The sequence below is a fragment of the Oncorhynchus kisutch genome, unplaced genomic scaffold (assembly GCF_002021735.2).
Source record: "Oncorhynchus kisutch isolate 150728-3 unplaced genomic scaffold, Okis_V2 scaffold1970, whole genome shotgun sequence".
In the NCBI taxonomy this organism is placed as follows: domain Eukaryota; kingdom Metazoa; phylum Chordata; class Actinopteri; order Salmoniformes; family Salmonidae; genus Oncorhynchus; species Oncorhynchus kisutch.
Window position 1 is genome coordinate 1 of NW_022263915.1, and position 22,306 is coordinate 22,306.

Here is a 22,306-nt window from a genome sequence, read left to right on the forward strand (position 1 = left end):
TCCGAGGGCTTCATACGTATAGTCTTATGGTAGCTGTGGTTGTAACCGTTTACTAAATCCTGAACTATGTCTGTATATCGGTTGGTGTTGTGAGCTGTAAAATAGCGCCACATCCGCTCTTTCAAAGTCCTATTAAAGCGTTCCACAACCGAAGCTTTCAAATCAGAGCCTGTAGCAAAATGTACTATATTATACTTATTCATTAGCTTCTGAAATGTTTTATTAAAAAAATTCTTTTCCGCCATCCGTCTGCACTTTCTTGGGGGGCGCCTCCTGCCTTCAAGATCGATTCAAAGGCCCTGGTCACCTCTGCCCCGCTCTTATTTTTAACACCCTTACATAGGCTAATTTAGAGAAAATATCTATAACCGTTAGCATGTAGCGATTTCCATCATTTTTATCGGCAAGGGACTGCATGTCACATAGATCCGCCTGAAATTGGGATAATGGATGCGTAGAAAAAACTCTATTTCTTGGAAAATGTTTTCTTACAGGTTTATGTAGAGTGTAGGCATCTTGCTCTGATAACCATTCATTCACTTTAGCATCGCTTAACAGACTCCCTGTTTCTTCGACTATAGCTCTCTGTAAACGCTCTTTACCCCCATAAGACCCGGGGTTAGAGGGATTATAATATATGTTTTTCAACAGCTGCTCAGCCATCCTTCTTGCCTCTCTGAGGTACAATAACTGTAATGAGCCACTTTCATATAACGACAACATTTCAGTTTGTGAATTTTTATTTTAAGAATGCAACAATTATTACGTATACAGACAATTCAGGATTTGTTGCAAGATACAAGTCCCCGTTTTCTCAACAATCACAGCATGCAACACCCTGTATATATTGTTTAGATTTACAGGTTTGTTTCGCTGAATTTTTAAAACACACACGTCTGATATATAAGTATATAAACAACAAATATGATACACATTCACATTAAAGGGTGGTTCAAACAAATAATGTAAAATCTTAGCCAAAGTTATTTCTAGTTCTTCAGAATCCTCAACAAGCCTTGATACCATATGTGACCATTGTAAACTCTCGCCCGTATGTCGGACATGTTTCATGATTTGCTCCATTTTTAACACACGCTCTACAATAACCCCTGTATTGTGGGTTGTGTAGAACTTTACATTGTTCACTTTATTTTCAATAATCTGATGCATAACATTTGTAAGGTCTCTCAAAAGAAAAAATGTATTTATTCGCTCAAACATCGTAGACACATAGTTACCCATAGCTCTAAATAAACAAAATGTCACTCGGTCTCTTGGGATTTATTGAGCCAGAAAAGCATCACATCAGCCATCACAGCTTCCCTGTATTTGTTGTCGTCCACCAGGGTGTGTCGGATTTCTTTGAGTTTCTCATGGATGAAGAGGGCCTCCTTCAGTTCATGTAGGAAGGCTTCGGTTACCCCGTAAACTCTAGGGATAGACGGCGCAATACCCATAGACTCCAGGGCGATGACCAGCGCTGGTATAAAACGGCAGGACCACAGTCTTTTCACCAGCTCCTCAAAATGATTGAAAAAGTAGTATCTAGGAGGGTCGTAGAGGCAAGGATGACGACGCTGGCTGGGATGATTGATCTCACAGCCGATGCATTTTTCTCGTATATATTCGCCAATCACCACGTTTAAAAGTGTAGCTACAGAGGCCTTGATTGTATCCACAAAAACAGTACTGGCCACCCCATCAAACACATCCTCAGGCTGGGTAAATGTCGGGGGTGTCACGGGTCTTGCCAGGGGTGCGTAGAGTGTAGGGCTTCGTGGCATAGAGTCTTTAGTGTCGGGCCCCCATGACGTAGTGGCTTCCTCGTAGATGGTCTGGAGATCCATGGTGTATGCTGAAATGAAGAACTGTCTGCTTTTTTTCTTTTTATTGTAGAACAAGGCCCTTGGGTATCTGGGGGGGCGGGGTTAAAGCATCCGCTTACTTAGTTTTCTTCTGACGCTGTATCTTCTTGAGGCTCTTTTGCATCGTAATCTTTACGATTCGTATATATTATGCACTTCTTTAAATGAACAAGGCTCTGACGCTGTTGGCTCTGTACAAAGAGAGCATCCAACGGTTGCAACATTTTCAATTCCAGTACATCCCAACTGTTAAAAGGAATAAGCAGACGCAGTCGGGTATCCCCAGTCAGGCCACCACCCCTAAGTTTGTGGTTTCGGATTGCCTCGGTGCCGATATAGAACTCCACGCTGCCGCACGGTCGGCCATTCTTTCTTTGTATTTTCACCCTGTGAAATATTTGTCCTGAGGAGTCCGGGGTACCTTCCCAACGGGTCTCGTGGCCCGTGAACACACTATACCCCTTGGTGATAAGGCTCAGTTCAGGACACACAACCTTGCGAAAAACCGACCAGTCTTCAACACCATATTCCAAGCCTACAGTCTGGTCTGTATATTCTTCTCCTTCATCTACCGTATAGAGGGTCACTCTACAGGCCAGGTAATCAAACCGATACCCCCACTGCTGGCCATTAGACATCAACACTTGATCTGTCAGAGCATTTGCTGGCGGTATTTGGGTTCTATACACATTTAAAAAACGTTTTTTTGGCGCATCATATATTGCTGGTTGATACTTTGCCCTTGCTCTATGGGCAACCCGAAGGCCTGTTTCAGTTGTTACAGTCATCACTGCTTTGGTACCGATCCCAAATTCCATGGTTATTCTTAAGATCTTGTGCACTCTTAAACAGGTATTGTTCAGCGGCTTTATAAGGGGCCTTAACCAACCCAAACCGTGAGAAACAGTAACAGGTTGACCTGACACATGGTCACTTACTCAACCCAGGGCATGCACCCTTCTACATGACATAGGGTCATAAATCATTACATAGGGTCATAAATCAGGCTTGGGTCATCAATCATTAACGGCCTGTCAAAGGGACCCTTACTCACCCCATAGCCCCCACCTAACCAGGCTTGCCTATCAGGCTTGGGTCATCAATCATTAACGGCCTGTCAAATGGACCCTTACTCACCCCATAGCCCCCACCTAACCAGGCTTGCCTGACCAGAAGACATGCACACGTCATCACTACATAGGGTTCACATAGCGTTCACATAGGTTCACATAGGGTCATCAATCAAAATTTTGACACGTGACATCTACTTTAATCTCTCTCTAAGGGTGCCACAGAATAAATTTTAGTTGATTGCCGAAATAGCTCAGTTGGGAGAGCGTTATACTGAAGATTTAAAGGTCCCTGGTTTGAGCCCGGGTTTCGGCATTTGTATTTGTTCTTTCTTCATGCTCTTCCTTCAAGGAAACTATCCACAGCTTTGTTTGTGGGCCTCAATGGTGTGTGCTACGCTGCTCCTCTGAAAGTAAGTAATGTCTTGCTTTGTCACCTGACATTTTGACATCAGTGTTACAGGAAAGTTGCTTGTCATTGTTACATGACAGTAGGTTGTCGTAGGACAAGGCTGCATGAAGTGTGAACTGGAGCTTTCTTGGATCCACAAAAAAATGTGTTTTTGGGGAATGCGGGCATCGATCCCACTACCTATAGCATCCTAAGCAAACACAATACCAATTGATCAAATTCCCCAGCTGTCTGGAATTGCCACAAGGAGCAACCAAGAGTGTCCAGTCTTGTCAGGCTATGCTGTTGGTGGACTTGTTAGTTTGCGCTCCAGCACTTGCAGAGGCTCGGTGCATCTCAACAATTGTGCTCTGTAGCCAGCGGCCGGTTAGCTCAGTTGGTTAGAGTGTGTGCTACGCTGCTCCTCTGAAAGTAAGTAATGTCTTGCTTTTTCATCTGACATTTTGACATCAGTGTTACAGGAAAGTTGCTTGTCATTGTTACATGACAGTAGGTTGTCGTAGGACAAGGCTGCATGAAGTGTGAACTGGAGCTTTCTTGGATCCACAAAAAAAATTGTTTTTGGGGAACGCGGGCATCGATCCCACTACCTATAGCATGCTAAGCAAACACAATACCAATTGATCAAATTCCCCAGCTCTCTGGAATTGCCACAAGGAGCAACCAAGAGTGTCCAGTCTTGTCAGGCTATGCTGTTGGTGGACTTGTTAGTTTACGCTCCAGCACTTGCAGAGGCTCGGTGCATCTCTACAATTGCGTCTAATAGCTAGTGGCCGGTTAGCTCAGTTGGTTAGAGCGTGGTGCTAATAACTCCAAGGTCATGGGTTCGATCCCGGTACTGGCTATGATGTACTATTTGACTGTCAAAATTGTGAGTCACATGCATGTGAATTGTCAAGGTTGCCACAGAATTGAAATGAGTGAATTGCCGAAATAGCTCAGTTGGGAGAGAGTTAGACTGAAGATCTAAATGTCCCTGGTTTGATCCCGGGTTTCGGCATTTGTATTTGTTCTTTCTTTATGCTCTGGCTTCAAGGAAACTATCCACAGCTTTGTTTGTGGGCCTCAATGGTGTGTGCTACGCTGCTCCTCTGAAAGTAAGTAATGTCTTGCTTTTTCATCTGACATTTTGACATCAGTGTTATAGGAAAGTTGCTTGTCGTTGTTACATGACAGTAGGTTATCGTAGGACAAGGCTGCATGAAGTGTGAACTGGAGCTTTCTTGGATCCACCCCAAAACATTTTTGGGGGGAATGCGGGCATCGATCCCAATAGCATGCTAAGCAAACACAATACCAATTGATCAAATTCCCCAGCTGTTTGGAATTGCCACAAGGAGCAACCAAGAGTGTCCAGTCTTGTCAGTCTATGCTGTTGGTGGAATTGTTAGTTTGCGCTCCAGCACTTGCAGAGGCTCGGTGAATCTCAACAATTGCACCCAAAAGCTAGTGGCCGGTTAGCTCAGTTGGTTAGAGTGTGGTGCTAATAACACCAAGGTCATGGGTTCGATCCCTGTACTGGCTATGATGTACATTTTGAGTGTCAAAATTGTGAGTCACATGCATGTGAATTTTCAAGGGTGCCAAATAAGTACGTCTAGTAAATTGCCGAAATAGCTCAGTTGGGAGTGTGTCAGACAAAATGTCCCTGCTTCAATCCTGGGTTTTGGTATTTTGTATTTTTTGGCCAGTTGGCTCAGTTTGTTAGAGTGTGGTGCTAATAACTCCAAGGTCATGGGTTCGATCCCCGTACTAGCTATGAAGTACATATGAGTGCTATGAGTCTCAATGACAATGTGAGTTACATGCATGAGAATTGTCAAGGGTGACGACCATACCGGCCTGAGTATAATGAAATAAGTACGAAATAACCTTGTCGCATGCGAAGGGAAAAGAAAGAGTAATAGACAGGCTAAAAATAAAGAGCTGTCAAGTCATGGCGAAAGAACTGGGGAACGATGAACTTGTGGTGTCCTTTTTGAACTTGCCGGCGTATATTACGGATGATGAAATACAGTGCCTTGCGAAAGTATTCGGCCCCCTTGAACTTTGCGACCTTTTGCCACATTTCAGGCTTCAAACATAAAGATATAAAACTGTATTTTTTTGTGAAGAATCAACAACAAGTGGGACACAATCATGAAGTGGAACGACATTTAATTGGATATTTCAAACTTTAACAAATCAAAAACTGAAAAATTGGGCGTGCAAAATTATTCAGCCCCCTTAAGTTAAAACTTTGTAGCGCCACCTTTTGCTGCGATTACAGCTGTAAGTCGCTTGGGGTATGTCTCTATCAGTTTTGCACATCGAGAGACTGACATTTTTTCCCATTCCTCCTTGCAAAACAGCTCGAGCTCAGTGAGGTTGGATGGAGAGCATTTGTGAACAGCAGTTTTCAGTTCTTTCCACAGATTCTCGATTGGATTCAGGTCTGGACTTTGACTTGGCCATTCTAACACCTGGATATGTTTATTTTTGAACCATTCCATTGTAGATTTTGCTTTATGTTTTGGATCATTGTCTTGTTGGAAGACAAATCTCCGTCCCAGTCTCAGGTCTTTTGCAGACTCCATCAGGTTTTCTTCCAGAATGGTCCTGTATTTGGCTCCATCCATCTTCCCATCAATTTTAACCATCTTCCCTGTCCATGCTGAAGAAAAGCAGGCCCAAACCATGATGCTGCCACCACCATGTTTGACAGTGGGGATGGTGTGTTCAGGGTGATGAGCTGTGTTGCTTTTACGCCAAACATAACGTTTTGCATTGTTGCCAATAAGTTCAATTTTGGTTTCATCTGACCAGAGCACCTTCTTCCACATGTTTGGTGTCTCCCAGGTGGCTTGTGGCAAATTTTAAACAACACTTTTTATGGATATCTTTAAGAAATGGCTTTCTTCTTGCCACTCTTCCATAAAGGCCAGATTTGTGCAATATACAACTGATTGTTGTCCTATGGACAGAGTCTCCCACCTCAGCTGTAGATCTCTGCAGTTCATCCAGAGTGATCATGGGCCTCTTGTCTGCATCTCTGATCCGTCTTCTCCTTGTATGAGCTGAAAGTTTAGAGGGACGGCCAGGTCTTGGTAGATTTGCAGTGGTCTGATACTCCTTCCATTTCAATATTATCGCTTGCACAGTGCTCCTTGGGATGTTTAAAGCTTGGGAAATCTTTTTGTATCCAAATCCGGCTTTAAACTTATTCACAACAGTATCTCGGACCTGCCTGGTGTGTTCCTTGTTCTTCATGATGCTCTCTGCGCTTTTAACGGACCTCTGAGACTATCACAGTGCAGGTGCATTTATACGGAGACTTGATTACACACAGGTGGATTGTATTTATCATCATTAGTCATTTAGGTCAACATTGGATCATTCAGAGATCCTCATTGAACTTCTGGAGAGAGTTTGCACCACTGAAAGTAAAGGGGCTGAATAATTTTGCACGCCCAATTTTTCAGTTTTTGATTTGTTAAAAAAGTTTGAAATATCCAATAAATGTCGTTCCACTTCATGATTGTGTCCCACTTGTTGTTGATTCTTCACAAAAAAATACAGTTTTATATCTTTATGTTTGAAGCCTGAAATGTGGCAAAAGGTCGCAAAGTTCAAGGGGGCCGAATACTTTCGCAAGGCACTGTATATGAGAAATTACAAGGATGGAAAGTGAACGCGACAACACCAATCAAGAGGAGGATGTGGCCAGGAACGGAGATTGTGGACGGGACGAGATTTTGTAAGGTGAAGTTTACGGACAGTGTGCAATCATTGCCTTACTCAACAAAGTTCAATACAGTCGAAGGATTTGAATATTTCCGAGTGATCCACGATAACCAAGTTAAGGTATGTAGACTATGTATTCAACCGGGACACATACTTAAAGAATGTCCAGAATTTATATGTCATAAATGTGGTGAACAAGGGCATTATGCCAGGGAATGTTCGAACATCGGTGATATGTTTAGAAGGTGTGACAGAACTAAGGACAGATGTAAATGTAAGAAGGGGAGTGATGTCTTATTTCTGCAAACAATGGACCTCATTATTGAAGAAGATGAGGGGAGTGTGGCTATGGAGAGAGAGGAAGAGAGTGATATGGAAAGTGTGTCGCAGGTGATTCCAGAGACAGCTATAGATGTGCTTGGAGAGTATGCAATTCCTTCTCGCAGTATTCGAGACGCAGTCTTGGTCTCTGCTGCTGACAAGGTGGAGCAGCAGCACAGGATTGGTGAATTAGACACACAGGTAGAGATGGTGCAAGGTCCTTCTCAGGTGTCTGAACCAGCTTTAAGCCTGTGTGAAAATGACATCAAGGAGAGGGCTGGGTCCACTGGAGTTGATGGCACGGTTAAAGCGCATTTTACAAAAGGCTTGAATGTTGCTCCCCTCATAAGTCCAAGTCATGAGTCGGACGAAGAAATAGAGAGTGAGGATTTTCAGCTGTTTGCTAGAAATAAGAGATCATTGACGAAAGCTTGGGAGGTGATGGGATCTGGTAAAAAGAAAAAGTCTATTTTGAAATGACATGTTTGTCTTTGACTATATTTCTGCATACATTAACAATGATTAAAGTTGCATCACTAAATGGGAACAGTCTGAGAAATATGAACAAATTGGAGCAGGTTTTGGTGTCTGTGAAAGCTGACGTGGTGTTTTCAAGAGACTAATTGGACAGACTCCAAAATTAAGAGCAAATGGTCTGAGCTAATGTTTTGTAGTCACGGAAGTGAAAAAACATGTGGAGTAGCTATTTTGGTAAAAAATGATGTGGTTCAAAATGTCAAGCAGGTATATGCAGATAATCAGGGCAGACTTATTGTTATTGAGTTTGAAGTGCAAAATGTCATTTTTCATCTGTTTATGCTTCAAATATTGGAAAGGAGAGATATGTTTATTAACCTGAGATCACTGTGTTCAGAAAATTGTATACTGGTAGGAGATTTGAACGTGAAGTGTACTAGAATGGATGTCTCGAGATGTGATAGTTTCAGACATGATTCGTCTAGAAATGCCTTGTGGAATTAACTCTTTGTCCGTTTTTTCCCCACAAGGCTGAAATATGTGCCCTCGCTTTGAAATAAGTAAGCAAGGTTAGTTTGTATTTCATCCAACAATCTGTGCTACAAATTATGGCTACAGTATATGCAATTTCTTCCACTTTGAGTGACACAAAGATGCTTATCTAAATGGTGAAAATGCAACAGCTATTAATCAGACTCACTTTGACTTTACAGTGCACCAAGAGAGAGTTTTTTGCTTATGACCACACCGGCCTGAGTACGCCTGATCTCGGAAGCTAAGCAGGGTCGGGCCTGGTTAGTACTTGGATGGGAGACCACCTGGGAATACCAGGTGCTGTAAGCGTTTTGCTCCAGCAGAGGGTTCTCGTGTCATGCGTGGAGCAACTGCCTTTTATTTATCACCCTAATGTTATCTTTTTATTGGACTAAATGCAATTTGTTAGTGCTTCCCTGCCCTGATCAAATAATGGACAGTGTTTCCCTCAAAATCTAGGCAGTGCATTCAGCATTTGTTTTTAGGCTAGGAGACTGTCAATGTCTGTAGTCCATTAGGGCCCTGTAAATTTCCTTCAATGTTTCTCCATTTACATTTCCCCATTGACCGTTTGTCCCTGCATCTATAGGTTTTCGCTCTCTAAAATGTACACCTTTTTAATAGAAATATAACATGATTGGATGTTCTGTCCACGACAACGTTTAAAACCCTAGCAGGAAACCAATTAAGACATATCGATTTTGGGGTGTAGTTACCCTTTAACTAGGCATGTCAGATAAGAATGACGGCCTAGGAACTGCCTTGTTCAGGGGCAGATTTTTACCTTCCCGGCTCAGGGATTTGATCTTACGACCTTCTGGTTACTAGTCCAACGCTCTACCCACCTGCCCGCCCAAGATTGAGCTCGTATAATATTATAAAATGCACTTCTCTCAGTGTTTCACATTCTCCACTGGTTGAAATACTATCCTGTGTCCTCAGATTAATGGAGTTAGATATGCATACGTTTTTTTCCTGTATATATGAATTACAAATCAATCATGTTTAGTCTATTGTATAGTTACAATGTGTAAACATTGATATCCCAGGAGCAGTAAACACTTTTGAAGTGTACAATTGTAATACATACATGCAGACACCGCATCGTTTGATATGACTGAAAGTGTCTGTCATACCAGAACCACACCTTTATTTGCCAAGGAAGAGTACATGATTGGTGAATATATTCAATGTACAGGCTACAAGATGGGAATCTCATACGTGGTATTAACTAAAATACATGTGTATATAGGTCTTGCATCCTTGGCACAATAAAGGTATATTCTACTCTAGGCTTCATTAATGCCATTCAGACTTGAGGTTCATTGATTGGTATGAATATTAGTTCAGAACTACGTTTTAGGGTCCATACCCAGAGCGGCAACAGTTATTTTTAATCCGACTCAAGCAAGTAAATAGCTAGCCATGTTACTTTAGCTGCATTGCAAGGCAAGCTTACAATTGTGCAGTCAATGCTTTAGCCAGCTAGATGCTTTACAGCCACTGTTTCACAAACATCCTGGTTTGTTGGTTCTCAGGAGTCCCTGAAAGACAAATTCATTCTCCTAACAATAACTAAAGAGATTTTCGTAATTTAATTTTGACCAAAAATTAATATATATATATATATATATATAGCCACGTCTCTACATTATCACATTCCTCTCAAATTGTACATTTGCTTGACTCGTTGAGACAACTTCCATCTGTTTTGTCAGCAATCTTCGTTGAGCGCCACAAGGCAAGTGTGGCTCGTGTCAAAATTAGTCTTTGGGACCAATGCATAATGATTGCGCAAACTCCCCTTGTGGTGGTCTGGAGCAATGAAACCGTCCCACGGTTTCATTGCTCCAGACTTTAAGGAGTGTCTTCAGTCCCCGCTGTTCCGTACGGTGTGTGTTGAAATCTTATCCTGATGCGGAATAGATTGCAACGTATTCATGGCTCTACCTTCGTAGATCGGACTTGGAGATTGTGAAGAGATGTCTTGTGGGGAATGCATGGGTGTCCGAGCTGTGCGCGAGTTTAAAACAGACAGCTCGGTACATTCAGCTTGTCAACACTTCTTACACAAACAAGTAGCGATGAAGTCATGCTCTTCCCATTTGAGCCATGAGAGATTGACATGCATATCATTGAAGAAGAAATGTCCATATTGGATGGAAACCAAGCTAGTGAGAGGTATCAAGGAAAGTTGTAATTTCAGTTGAAAATTACCAACACTGCAACAGTGTTCAACACTTATCTCCCTCCGGTGGATGGTTGAGTTCCATGCTTACAAAAGGGTTGATTGATACATGTCAGATGAAAAGCCTACGACATGGTGTTAAGGTAGCTCCAACGGTTAGGATTGTTTTATATAGAACACTTTATTTGTCATGTTAGAACAATACATTACACCCAAAGAATGTATCCAGAAGAAACATATACATGACGCTCCTCAAAGAGGTCTTTGACATGTCGTTGACCTGTTGAGAGAGAGAGAGCGAACCTATTAGTTCAGTTATGGTCTGCCAGGGTCTGAAAAGCATAAAACAAGACCTACCTCTTTTCAGGTTGTCCTGATTCACACATTGTCCACTACAGGGGCCGCCAGTGGGACTACTGGCATCACAGATGACCACATCACAATGGACAAAGACCTAGGAATCAAAGATTTGATGGTGTCAGTTATTTTAAAAAAAATTTATTAAAGGGATGATTGCCACTGACAAAAATTAAAGAATAAAGATTGTTGGGTGAACTTTGTTACCTGGCCACTCTGCTCAACCGCATCCTCGGCGAAGGAAAACATATAGACCTCAAAGCGTTTGACGTGAGAGGGGAAGTGGACCCTGGCGTCAACTTCTACCGGGTGGAAGACCACACGGTATGGATCCTCGGGGTTCTCACAGCTGCCAGTGTTGAGAGAGAGGGACTAAGTTATGAACAAGAAAACGCTGCAAACCCCAACCGCCTTGTGTACGAAGTCTTGTGGTGGTGTCATGACTGTCCTGTGAGGATCAGATCAATTTACAGCAGAAGTGGGTTCTCCCCCTCCAGTATGAACTAAAGGAATGTTTTTGCTAACAGGCTTTACCCAACAATCACCTTTGTCTTGAAAAAACATATTTCATATACAATGTAAAGGCTAGAGACGTCCTACCTGTAGAGTAAGCACGTTTCTAGTAAAAATCACAAAATAAAAACCAATATGACATTCATTTTCTATAGCTAATCTCTGAGTGCATAAAAGGAATGGTAACAGAAAGTAACATTAGACCAGAAAACCGTGAGGCGCAAGCTAGACGTTTGGAACTTTCCTAACCTAGAAAATTTACTTAAAGACCATTCTGCTACCACATCCAAACCATCCTACTCATCACCCACTGAGGAATCAGCGACAGGGTTGATTAGCCTATCTTCCAGAACGTGTGAAAGGAAAATCCATCCTGTAGTTCTGTTCAAGACTAGTCATTGGAGCCACGGACAACCAACATTAACCTCATGTAGCCAATCAGAGAGAAGACCAACCACCTACCTTTCCACAAATACATTCATGCTTTTACTCCAAGCTGGTGCCGGTTCTTGTGTTCAAAAATGTATCAATGATAAGCGTCCCTTACGGAACGGTGGGGGGTGTGAAGAGAAACCTTGTAACAAGCTGTCATTGTGTCACCTGTGTGTTTAGCCTGTGTTATTTAGTTAGCTAGTAATTCAATTAAACCAACTTGTATAGTACTGAATCATAAGGCTGGGGTTTTTGCAGCTGCAAGGAGGATACGATGTAAAGTTAATAAGTTGACTATCAATTTAATAGATTTCTACCGTCTAGAGTTGAAGTCGGGAGACGGTAACTTTAAAACCGCTTCCTCGGCACCCCAAATCCTACGTTTTTATTTTATTTTAACAGAAATTGGGCTTTCCGTCAACAATATTTATTTTGGTCTACTGCAATGGCTTGTTAAATGACAGATGTCAATGGAATAGAATATACATGTTTGACATGGTGAGATGTCCCTCTAAATGGTTCTTAAAATTCTAAATGATCCAGAAAGGTCGCCTGTAGTCTGACCAGAATATTGATCGTGGTTTAACCAAAGTTGCCGAATAGACAGTCGGTATCATCAACAAGGCAATCATATTTTGCAACACAAGTACTTCATGCAATGCGCCAGAGCAATTCTTCCGCTGTTGGAGAAAAATTGGTCACAAAATAAATTCCACACCCACGGCATCGGAGTCACATGGAGGACTTCTGTGAAGGGCGCAGCTCTACTATACAAAGTAACCTACGCATTGACAGTTTAGGCCTACTTTTTTAATTTGCATCTTTGGGAGGTTTATCCTTTACGGTTTAACCGCCAGATATTAGCAAAAAGGAATTTGTGAAATCTGAAGACGTTACATTAAGAGAAACACCCACACCAGTACAAATCACTTGAGCTGACAGACGATAGTAAGGATTTTGCACAACGATATAGTTGCAGCTGAAGTGACAAATCTGAACCCATTTTGTGCACAGCCATGTGAATGTAGTGTCTTTTCCTATGATATACAAAACATTTCAGCCTGTTTTTTTTAAACTGCTATGACATTGCTGATTTAATAAACAGTTACGCCGTGTCCACATGGCCAAATTTAGGTTGATACCAATTCATAAAAATGGTAAAATTGCATGATTTCATAGCAAACCCGATCCCCCAAATGAACGGTTTTGACAAATAAAGTTGCTTCACTACACTGCTTGGTGTAACATGCAGCCAGATACTGAAAAGGCACCCGCAAATTAAAGTGTCATTTGCAGCGTGCATAATCATGGGCAAAGTCATTGTAGCCCATTACAAGGTAGGAAAAAGAAGTCATCTTTTCTATAGTAACCCAATTTAAATTCTTGAGATAAAATTAGGCCAGCATGTCCATCTGTGGCAAAGTGCTCACCCAAATAAAAAAATGTGGTAAATTTTTTTTTAAATATGATCATTAGCTAGCTAAATAAGGTTAGCAAGATGCTGCTACACTTGACTGTGGTATTTGTTCATGTTTAGCAACTTCCAATTAGCGCATTCCTCTAGGACAGGAAATTCCATTGAAAGCGGCATCAACTTCTGGGGATCCTGTCAACTGATCCTATTCAGTTTCAAACATCCATGCTGCACAGGCATCTGAACCATCCTTTAGGTTTAGTGCAATAACTGTTTTAAACACAAGAGGTCACTTGTGCCTGAATTCAACCCAAAACCAACAACTATTCAGTCAGTGTTAAAAGCAGTTGTATGAAACCAATCGGAAAGGCAAGCCAAGCTTGCCAGCCGCTCTTGATTTCCATTCGACTGACCATCAGCTTGGCACAACACTGAACTGTAGCAAACCAAAAGGATAACATTGAGTAAAAAGGTGTAGGTAATGCCAACATTAACCTTTTCACACACACAAGTTCCAAATATCTTCAACAGTCGCCCCAGTGGGAGTTGATTTTATGCGCGTGATGTCAGAATGCACTCACCGTTCCAACATGTGGACATTTAACCCGCGCTGACCTCAGACCAAGGCACACTACCTGCTAATTTTCTAGAGGCCGTTTCAACTTCTAATTTTGCCTCATTCATTCACAAAAGTAGCCCATTTCACTGTTGCAGACCATTTATATTTGAGAATTTAATGAGCCGGACAAACTTTCCTTCAAAAGAAAGCCCAAGCACTTCCCCAGATCAAGTATACAGTCCTTGAACATTTATTGCCTTCCTTACAAATAACTGTGGACATGCGTGTATTCCTATTAAAGTGCCTTATTTTCTGTGTCACGGGTTGTTGTTTCTACTGCATCGTACCATAAGTATAATGTACTTAGCGTTTTATTCATGCTTTCTGATTCTTGCCTAGATTGTAATGGACACATGTGTATAACAATTGAAGGTGGTACTGAATATGAGCTACCATACAATGCAGTCGGGTTATCACGTAAGCGTCTGTCAGACTTATGGTGATCTCAACTGGAGTACCCCCATTGTCATTAATGCACTGAAGTCGTCAGTTGATTTGAACATGGCATCAGAGTGTAAACTATGGTACCTCAGGGTTGCCAGATCAGACCTCCCTTTCCAGGGGTATATAGCTTAGAAAAACTGTCTGCCTCACCATTTATTGTTGATAAATTCCCAGTTCTTAGTAATATTTCCTGCATCATCCTCTTCACAATACCTTCCCCCAAGGACTTAACCCCCCAATAATGGATTGTGCTATATCTTGCAACTCTGTTTAGCTTTCGTGCTAGGTGACAACAATTGGCGTTTTGTATAGTTACCTGTAAACTACTTGTCATGTGTACGCCGTAACAAGTACAAACATTATCACATGCTGAAGTGGCCAAACTAAGTTAAGATCTCAGGCAACGGGCGCAGTGAACAGCATTCTAGGAGTTCTTGCTTGACAAACATGGCTGCCATACTTTCTATACTAGATTTACATGGCTCCCTTGTACCGCATCATACTGTAAAACAAGTCAACCTGTTATTTAGACTAGATGATAACGTTAACATTGATATATTTTACAAGCAAAGCTGGAATAAAGTTGTGAAGAACTTCATTTCTCAACACCACAACATCGTTTAGATGATTTCAGACAACGCGGTTTAGAGTCGATGGATGCAGCATACGTTCCGTTCCAATGATACGCTGCAGGGACCACTCAGTGATAACAAGCATGTGAAATTGGGTGGAGATCTGTGACAGACCACACATGGCTCACATCGTTTTTAAGCATTGTGACCACTCGACCTATGGATGGGGGCATAGCCACGGTAGCCAAAGTAAATGGCCTGCCAAGCATGATAGGTTGCTAATTACTCAGGAACCACACCTGTGGAATAACACTTGTTTAGGCCCAAAAACAACATGTTACCCATTAATGATGAGATTCCACCGGGGTCGGGAGTCACGGTCCTCGTTGAGGGTGGCCCAGCAGTGGTCAAGCACCAGCGCTACCTTGGGATCAGAGGACGTGGTCAGCTCCACCTCAAAGTGCAGAGGCTGTCTAAGGTACCTCACCACTGGATAGTCCTCCTCCTGGTGGAACGTGTTATACGAGGCGTCTGGAACACAGAACAAGACAACCGGGGGTCGTGTTCAGTGGGCACCATCTGAACTTGTCCATTAAGAAATGCTCGTTTATCATATCTGTTGTGCCCCAATGAACACAAGCCATTTATAGCCAACACTATCCACCCCCCACTAGAGGCTTCTGAAAAATAGCCACACCTGTAGATCTCAGAACGCAAGAGTAATATATCACAAGGCTTACATTTTTGGGAATGGTTTTGTAAAGGAGACCTTCCAAGATTCTTTTAGAGGCTAGGGGTCAAGTTGAAATTCTGAATTTGTGCACGCTTACCCTGAGCGATTCTCATTCTGACCATTAGTCGACCAGTCCCAGTCTCGGCAAAAGGCTCGTTGTCACGCGGCCTGGTCAGAAAGGCCAATGTGCGAGTGATGTTGGCCACATAGTAGCAGGAAACCTTTAACCTAAAAAAGGGATGTGAGCAACTTCAATAGGGGAAACGTCAAGCAGTGGAGTGGACACTGGTAGTAGAGGCACATTTTCCCTGTATACAAAGTATTGAGCAATGGATGAAGAAAAATGAACCTTATGAAAGCTAATAGCTACAATTGTGATGCGTAATGCACTTACTGATATTCCTCCTCTGAAGACTTCGTGGCATTCAGCTTCACCTCAAGTTCATCTGGCAAGGAGATTTCATTCTCATACAGCATGACATTGTTGATAAACTATGTAGTAGAGGAGAATTGCTTATTACAGCCTGCAGAAGCAAACAGTCCATAAATACACATCACCTCAGGGTAATAGTCATTTTACCTTCCTGGTGGTGCCACAGGAGTTCACAGTGAAGTGGAAGTAGGCGAAGCGATCGTCACTGTAGGTGGGACCACAGGCGGGGTCGCTCAGGGTCAGCTGACCGGGGTTCAGACCGGGAGCAGACTCCACCTTCACTGCCAGCGCAGTCATCGTTCCGTTAGAGAAACACTCTTGGAGGTGGGAGAGCAAAAGACAGGTAGCCATCAGACCTGGGTTCTGTATTTGTTACACTTATTGAGCTTGAACCAATGGAATAGCACCAAAAATGCAAACCATGCCCATCTGGCACTACCATTTAGACTCATGGTATTTGCAAGGAACCCAGGTTTGGTAACCATGTTAAACGACAATTTATCGTAAGTAATTGTTTGAGAACCAACCAGTCAGCGTTTTGATGAAGCTGCAAGCCAGGGAAAAGTATTTGATGGTCATGTTGTTGTAAGGATTCAACAGAGCCACATCCAGTCTGCTCCTGACAGAGGACGAGTGAACCGACTGGGAACCAATGGGAGAGTTCATTAGTCCAATATTGTATGCATGTATACAGGGTAAGGAATGCAAGGCTAGCTGCAGCAATTTAGGTTAACATGTTTTGGGAGAGCGTCGTACCTCAAACACTGCGTCCGGCGAAGAGAAGGGCAACGTGATGGTGAAGTCTGTGTCGCCCTCTGTTAAATACTGTTGAGCAAACTCATGGTTAAGCAGCCGCTTGCCAACCAAGACCACAAAAAAGGGCTCTTGGTTCCTGTAGTCCACAGTGATGTGGAAGTTCTCCTGATCACAGTTGCCAGTGACTGAGGGTGGCACTGCAAGGACAAACAGGGTTGTGTTCATTATTTAAGCACAAAAAACAGGAAGGTACTACTTGAACTGGTCCAAGAAGAAACCCTTGTTTAGATTGCAAAATGTTTTGCTACGGTGGGACTGAATAAACACAATCCTGGCAAATCAGGAACAGGGAAACTGGGTCCAAATACTCTAAAGCTTAACATTTTCTTTGTAGAAAGACCGCATAGGAAAACCCTACAGTATGGCTAGTTGGTCTTTCACTGCCAATTTCCCTTCAGGGCAATCATTAACAGGAGGAAACCATTCAACAGTAGTTTGGCGTAGTCCAGAGGCATACCAATGTCCAGCAGTACAGCGTCCACAACGGCAGAGTGAGAGAAAGGAGCGTACTCTGGAAAGATGACCAGGCCGTAGATCAGCTGAAGCGTGAAGGTTGTGACACCTTGTTCCGCCCTTCTCTGTAGTGAAGTTAAAAGCATTGGTCAGCATTGTTGCAACAGAACTCTATTCAACATCAAGTGACAACTAAGTACATATGGGGACTATTAAAACAAACTATATACTTATAGTAATGTTGCCCTCATTCCTCTAAATCAAATGCATACAACTGCCAAAATAATGGAAACACTTGAGTAAATGAGGGATACAAAGTACATTTGTGCCATTATTTATATTTTGTTGGTGGCCCACTTATTAGGGCATGAACAAATCACTGCGTGTGGCTTTGCATTTAACAGAAACACACCTCCTTAAAGACCACCGGGTCTGAGAAGGGCACCTCCATCCTGAAGGTCTTCAAGGTGTTGTCCGGGGATCTCTGCTCTTGAACATTGAAGCCCCTGGCGTTGCACTCTGCAACAGTTAGCACCATGGTGGGAAAGGTGATGTTCAGCAGCTCCACATCAAGGTTGAAGGTCCCCAACTCAAGCACAAACACTGCCTGCTCAGGAACTGTGTCTAAGGGCGTGTCTGTTCATTGGCAAACAAAGGAAACCATTTTGAAATGCGGTACAATGGAAGTTGAAAATTGACATTTGTTATTGGGCAAGTCCAGGTATTGCCTCCCCGTTTCAGTACATTTTCTGTTTTGTGCCTAACGAACAACCCAGGCATCCCAAATTACCATAGGCACTATTTAACTAAACCAGACTCACAGTTGCGAACTTGTGGAGGTCTGGCCATCGGAGGTGTTGTGATAGGGAAGAGGACTTTATAGCTGGTGTTCTCGTGTGCGACCTCCTCGATCCACAGCAACTCAAGCATGGGCTCAATGGTGTAAGTGACAAAGTACTGGTCATCCTGAATATGGCTCTGTAAGGGAGACGAGTGATGCAGTCAGGCTGTAATACACAATTTGAGTGCAAAAACAGGTAAATGTTCCTTAAAAGCCAGAATGTTAAATACAATTATTCAACCACTTGTCTTTGACGCTCGTAATTTAAGACACAATATCCAAAGGAAAGTATTGGTTACCAGACTTTAGAAAGCTGGTAGGTGTATGGTTGTCAACTTGCATTTCTGGCGGTGTGCATTTTCAAAACAACTGACACGCAAAGTAAACACTTGCGCAATATGTAAACAGCAGCCGAGTGTTGCTTGCATTCAGTTGACAGTGGCAAAGCTACCGCCTCCCTAAAAAGTCAGGTAAACAATACTTTAGTGTGGATATTTGGTCTGAAATTTCAAGCGGCTAAAGGACAAACTGCAAAGACAAGAGGTAGAGTATGTTTAAGTGTAATTTTATGCAAAATTCTCACAATTTTGCAAACCATTGTATATTAGCCTGGTTAAGCAAACAATTGCTCAATAAGAAACGTTTTACACAAGACAACGTTTCTAGGAGTTTACCCATGAGAGATGGTAAAGGGTTACTGCAAAGCACTGACAACTGCTATAGTATAAAGGGCTCTACAAATAAGACAGGAACATTTTACTCATCCAATGCTGACCTTGAAGTAGCCGCCAACCGCCCCCACCGGAATTTCAACAATAATATGAGCCTCTGTGACTAAAACCGAGTAGTTTCTGGCAGCCATTTCCTCAGTGTCCAGCCTCTTAGCGTCAATTCCCATGTACACCTCCAACATGGTGAAGGCATCAGAGGAGAAAAGTGGGTCTATGTGCTTGGGCATGTACCAGGTGATCACTTCTGGAGTAAAGGCCACTGCCTCTGCAGTGACACAAGAAGCCAAGTGCACATCAAAACAGAACATTTTGCAACTGAAAACTGTGCCATTATTTGGAAAAAGTTCACCAAAACATTTTCCAACTGAACACTACATGAATGTCTTGTCTGGAGCCAATTAAGAACTGGGCTTATAGGCTCTTAAATTATTTCACACTCAACCTGGTGTTGGACAAACAGCCGTGGCATCTACTCGAGTAACCAGCCACTTCTGCTCAAAGAAGGTTGAGGTTGAGAGCACCCGCATCGGAACCCCAGCTACCTGTTCAGGGGGCAACCACACCAGGGCAGTGTTCAGTAGGACACACCGTATTAACAATATGTTGCAGAGTTCAGGTAGGGCCACCGTTTCCAAATGTTTGCTCTACTGATCATGACCCAGTTCATGGAGGTCAGCTTACATTCTGGAGGTATGTCTCCTCTGCATTATGAGGGCTTCTTAACACCAGCCGTGTGGGAGTGTTGGCTATTGCATAGCCCTTTCTTTGGACCTCATCCACATTCATGACATTCTTGCTAGGACTAAAGACGACTGCTGTCATTTTGTATCCTGAAGCAACAGCCTGTCTCAGGAAATGGAAACATGAATTAAACAAAATTGTCAACAAACGCACATTGTTTAGCGCCATCCTGTCATTTTGTAGTGAAATTACAGAAACTGAAATATATAAACCTCAGCTCCCCTCCGGAAGTTGCCGCTCCTTGCTTTCGGGCCCCCAGTGGGCTGTTTGGGGATGGTTTGGATGTCTGGAAGAGTCCTTCTGACAGACACCTAGAGAAGAAAGGCCATTATTCCCTATGCATTTTCTCCCTCCCATACAATAGGAAATCAAGGGCCAGTTCTCAATCTGTCCACTCGCCTCCTTAAATGCATTGAGAATAGGCTAAAGTTCTCCTATGTGCATTTTGAAGACGCGAGTGGAATTGAGAGAGTCAAGACCTCTACGTTGTGTCGCAGAAGAAATGAAACACGGGACAGTTGTAGCTCTAGACAGATCATTTATACAGGCAGTACAACAAGCGGGACTATAAACATGTCCATTGGGGCATGCTCTGCTCACTTGCCTCCATGTAGTTGCGGTCGCACAGAATCTCTCGGGAGGTCCAGGGGGTGTAGCTACAGGTTTTGCCCACTCTATAAACAGGGTCTTCAGTCATGTGGTTTCCTGGCAGCCTGAACTGCATGACCAAGCTGAACATCTTATCATCCTAAAATGAAGGGGGAAGGGAAAAAAGCCTTCATTATATAGCAAAAAAAAAAAACATCTGGTGACATTCATGCAAGTTATAGACTGTGGCAAAATTACCTAATAAAATTGCTACAGAATGAGTTGCAAATGCAGTGACACTGAAAGGCAAACTTTCCATTTGAAGTACAAGCAAACACTACAGTTCTTAAGGTTACCATGTTTTGGGAAAAGCAGTTTTGAAGAGAAGCAAAAAACATGGCATTCCCCATGGGGTCAAATTTAAAGCTGAATCCACACTGAGTAGCAAGGCCAGGCGTCAGGTTTATGATTTGTGTGTCATCTGGAAGGGATGGAGATGGTGTGAACACAATAGTTGACAAGCAATATCAAGTCATGAATTATGAAAGGAGAGAAGGAGAGAAAGAGAATCATAAGAGGCAAACTCACTGAAGACAGCGTCAACATCTTCAAAAAGAGGAGCGACACTCAAACGAATAACGTTACCAAGGCATTCAGCGTTGAGGTCATCTGGAATAGGAAAGGTTAGTTAAAAAAAATATTTTAAAAAATTCTTGTCAAACGCTTAGTGCTTAAATTTGCAAGGTACAAAATGCATACTTATAGAAGGTGTCTGTTGTGCTTGTATGCCCACAGCTGCCATCAATAGGCAAAACAACCTGTAAGGCATTTGACAAATTATTATGATTAAAAGGAGGAAGAACAACTCAAATGTTTGCGTCGCATAAGACTCTCCTAGGCCTGCTACTACTTACCCTGAGCTAAGGAAAATAATCATTGTAGAACAGATTTGTTCTGATGAAATACACAGCTACAGAACCTGATATTTGACCCAAAGTGTGCAGCCTACAGCCCAGGGGTATGCAACTTTTACCCTATGACAAAGGCTTCCCACACTCAGTCACCTGAACCCCAAAGGCCTGCACATTCTCTTTTTATTCCCCGAGCCCTACAAAGCTGATTCAAATAATCATCCAGCTTTGTTAATCTGAATCAGCTGTGTAGTGTTAGGACAAAAACCTAAATGTAAGGCTACTGTTCAATTTTAGAAGGGTGCTCCGCCCTCACCGCTCGGCTCAGGTTAATAGAACTCCCTCATTAGCAGCACAACAGCCTTTCACAGGTGAAAAGCATAATTACCCAACCGTCTACAATTGTAGCCCAGACAGAGAGAAAGATATTGGCCTCTAATGGCCAAAATGCTGCATTTGCATGCACTTTCACAATTTGAATGTAGTCAACTGGGTGGGACTACCAACTTCATTGGCTGAGCCCTACTGGTGACCCTGTTGAAGTCATGTCCAATCGGGTCATCAGAAGGGCTCAGACAATTGTGAAGAAGAAATGTTACTACTTTAATATGAAGATAGCCTCAATGGCGCTGCCCATGCTGTCACAGACACTATATTGGCACAGATACATAGATGAGTCTTTTATCTTCTTATGGCTTCTTATTATCTTCTTGTCCAGAGGTGCCCAGAGTAAACTGCCTGCTACTCAGTCCCAGAAGCTAAGATATGCATATCATTAGTATATGTGGATAGAACACACTCTGAAGAGTGAGTATAACAGAACACATATGGCAGGCAAAAACCTGAGAAAAAATCCTACCAGGAAGTGGGAAATCTGAGGTTGGTCGTTTTTCAACCCATTCCCTATTGAAGACCCAGTGGGATATTGGTCATGTTGCACTTCCTAGATGTCAACAGGCTTCCACTAGATGCCAACAGTCTTTAGAACCTGTTTGATGCTTCTACTGTGAAGTGAGGGCGAATGAGAGGGGAATGAGTCAGAGGTCTGGCAGAATGCCTTGAGCTCGTGATGCTCGTTCACATGAGGGCGAGCTCTGTTCCATCGCAATTCTACAGAC

The 22,306-nt window shown here is 42.7% G+C and overlaps 1 protein-coding gene, 2 non-coding genes and 1 pseudogene across 3 annotated transcripts; 3 read left to right on the forward strand and 1 right to left on the reverse strand.

Moving 5' to 3' along the window:
• The first annotated feature begins 4,118 nt into the window (after positions 1–4,118).
• trnai-aau (transfer RNA isoleucine (anticodon AAU)) lies at positions 4,119–4,192 on the forward strand. Its single transcript has one exon. It is a non-coding gene; the product is annotated as a tRNA-Ile (tRNA).
• A 606-nt stretch (positions 4,193–4,798) lies between these two features.
• Positions 4,799–4,872, forward strand: trnai-aau (transfer RNA isoleucine (anticodon AAU)). The gene has a single exon. It is a non-coding gene; the product is annotated as a tRNA-Ile (tRNA).
• Positions 4,873–8,602: 3,730 nt separating this feature from the next.
• Positions 8,603–8,711, forward strand: LOC116368576 (uncharacterized; annotated as a pseudogene).
• A 2,035-nt stretch (positions 8,712–10,746) lies between these two features.
• LOC116368573 (uncharacterized) lies at positions 10,747–21,360 on the reverse strand. Its single transcript, XM_031819225.1, has 19 exons — positions 21,192–21,360; positions 21,037–21,095; positions 20,866–20,946; positions 20,634–20,758; positions 20,294–20,437; positions 19,902–20,000; positions 19,630–19,791; positions 19,391–19,490; positions 18,993–19,213; positions 18,229–18,354; positions 16,864–16,908; positions 16,635–16,749; positions 16,255–16,424; positions 16,069–16,166; positions 15,772–15,902; positions 15,283–15,472; positions 11,155–11,296; positions 10,948–11,044; positions 10,747–10,870 (listed from the first exon to the last, which is right to left on the reverse strand). The coding sequence occupies exons 1-19, from the start codon at positions 21,212–21,214 to the stop codon at positions 10,797–10,799; spliced, it is 2,202 nt and encodes a 733-aa protein (XP_031675085.1). The 5' UTR covers positions 21,215–21,360; the 3' UTR covers positions 10,747–10,796.
• Between the last annotated feature and the right edge of the window lie 946 nt (positions 21,361–22,306).

Coding starts and splice junctions, on each gene's coding strand:
- LOC116368573 (XM_031819225.1), bottom strand. CDS start 21,214: ATGATTATTTTCCTTAGCTCAGG. Junction 20,438..20,633: donor ACTGCTTTTCCCAAAACATG/GTAACCTTAAGA, acceptor CCTTCATTTTAG/GATGATAAGATGTTCAGCTT. Junction 11,297..15,282: donor TGGAATCTCATCATTAATGG/GTAACATGTTGT, acceptor CAACACTGGCAG/CTGTGAGAACCCCGAGGATC.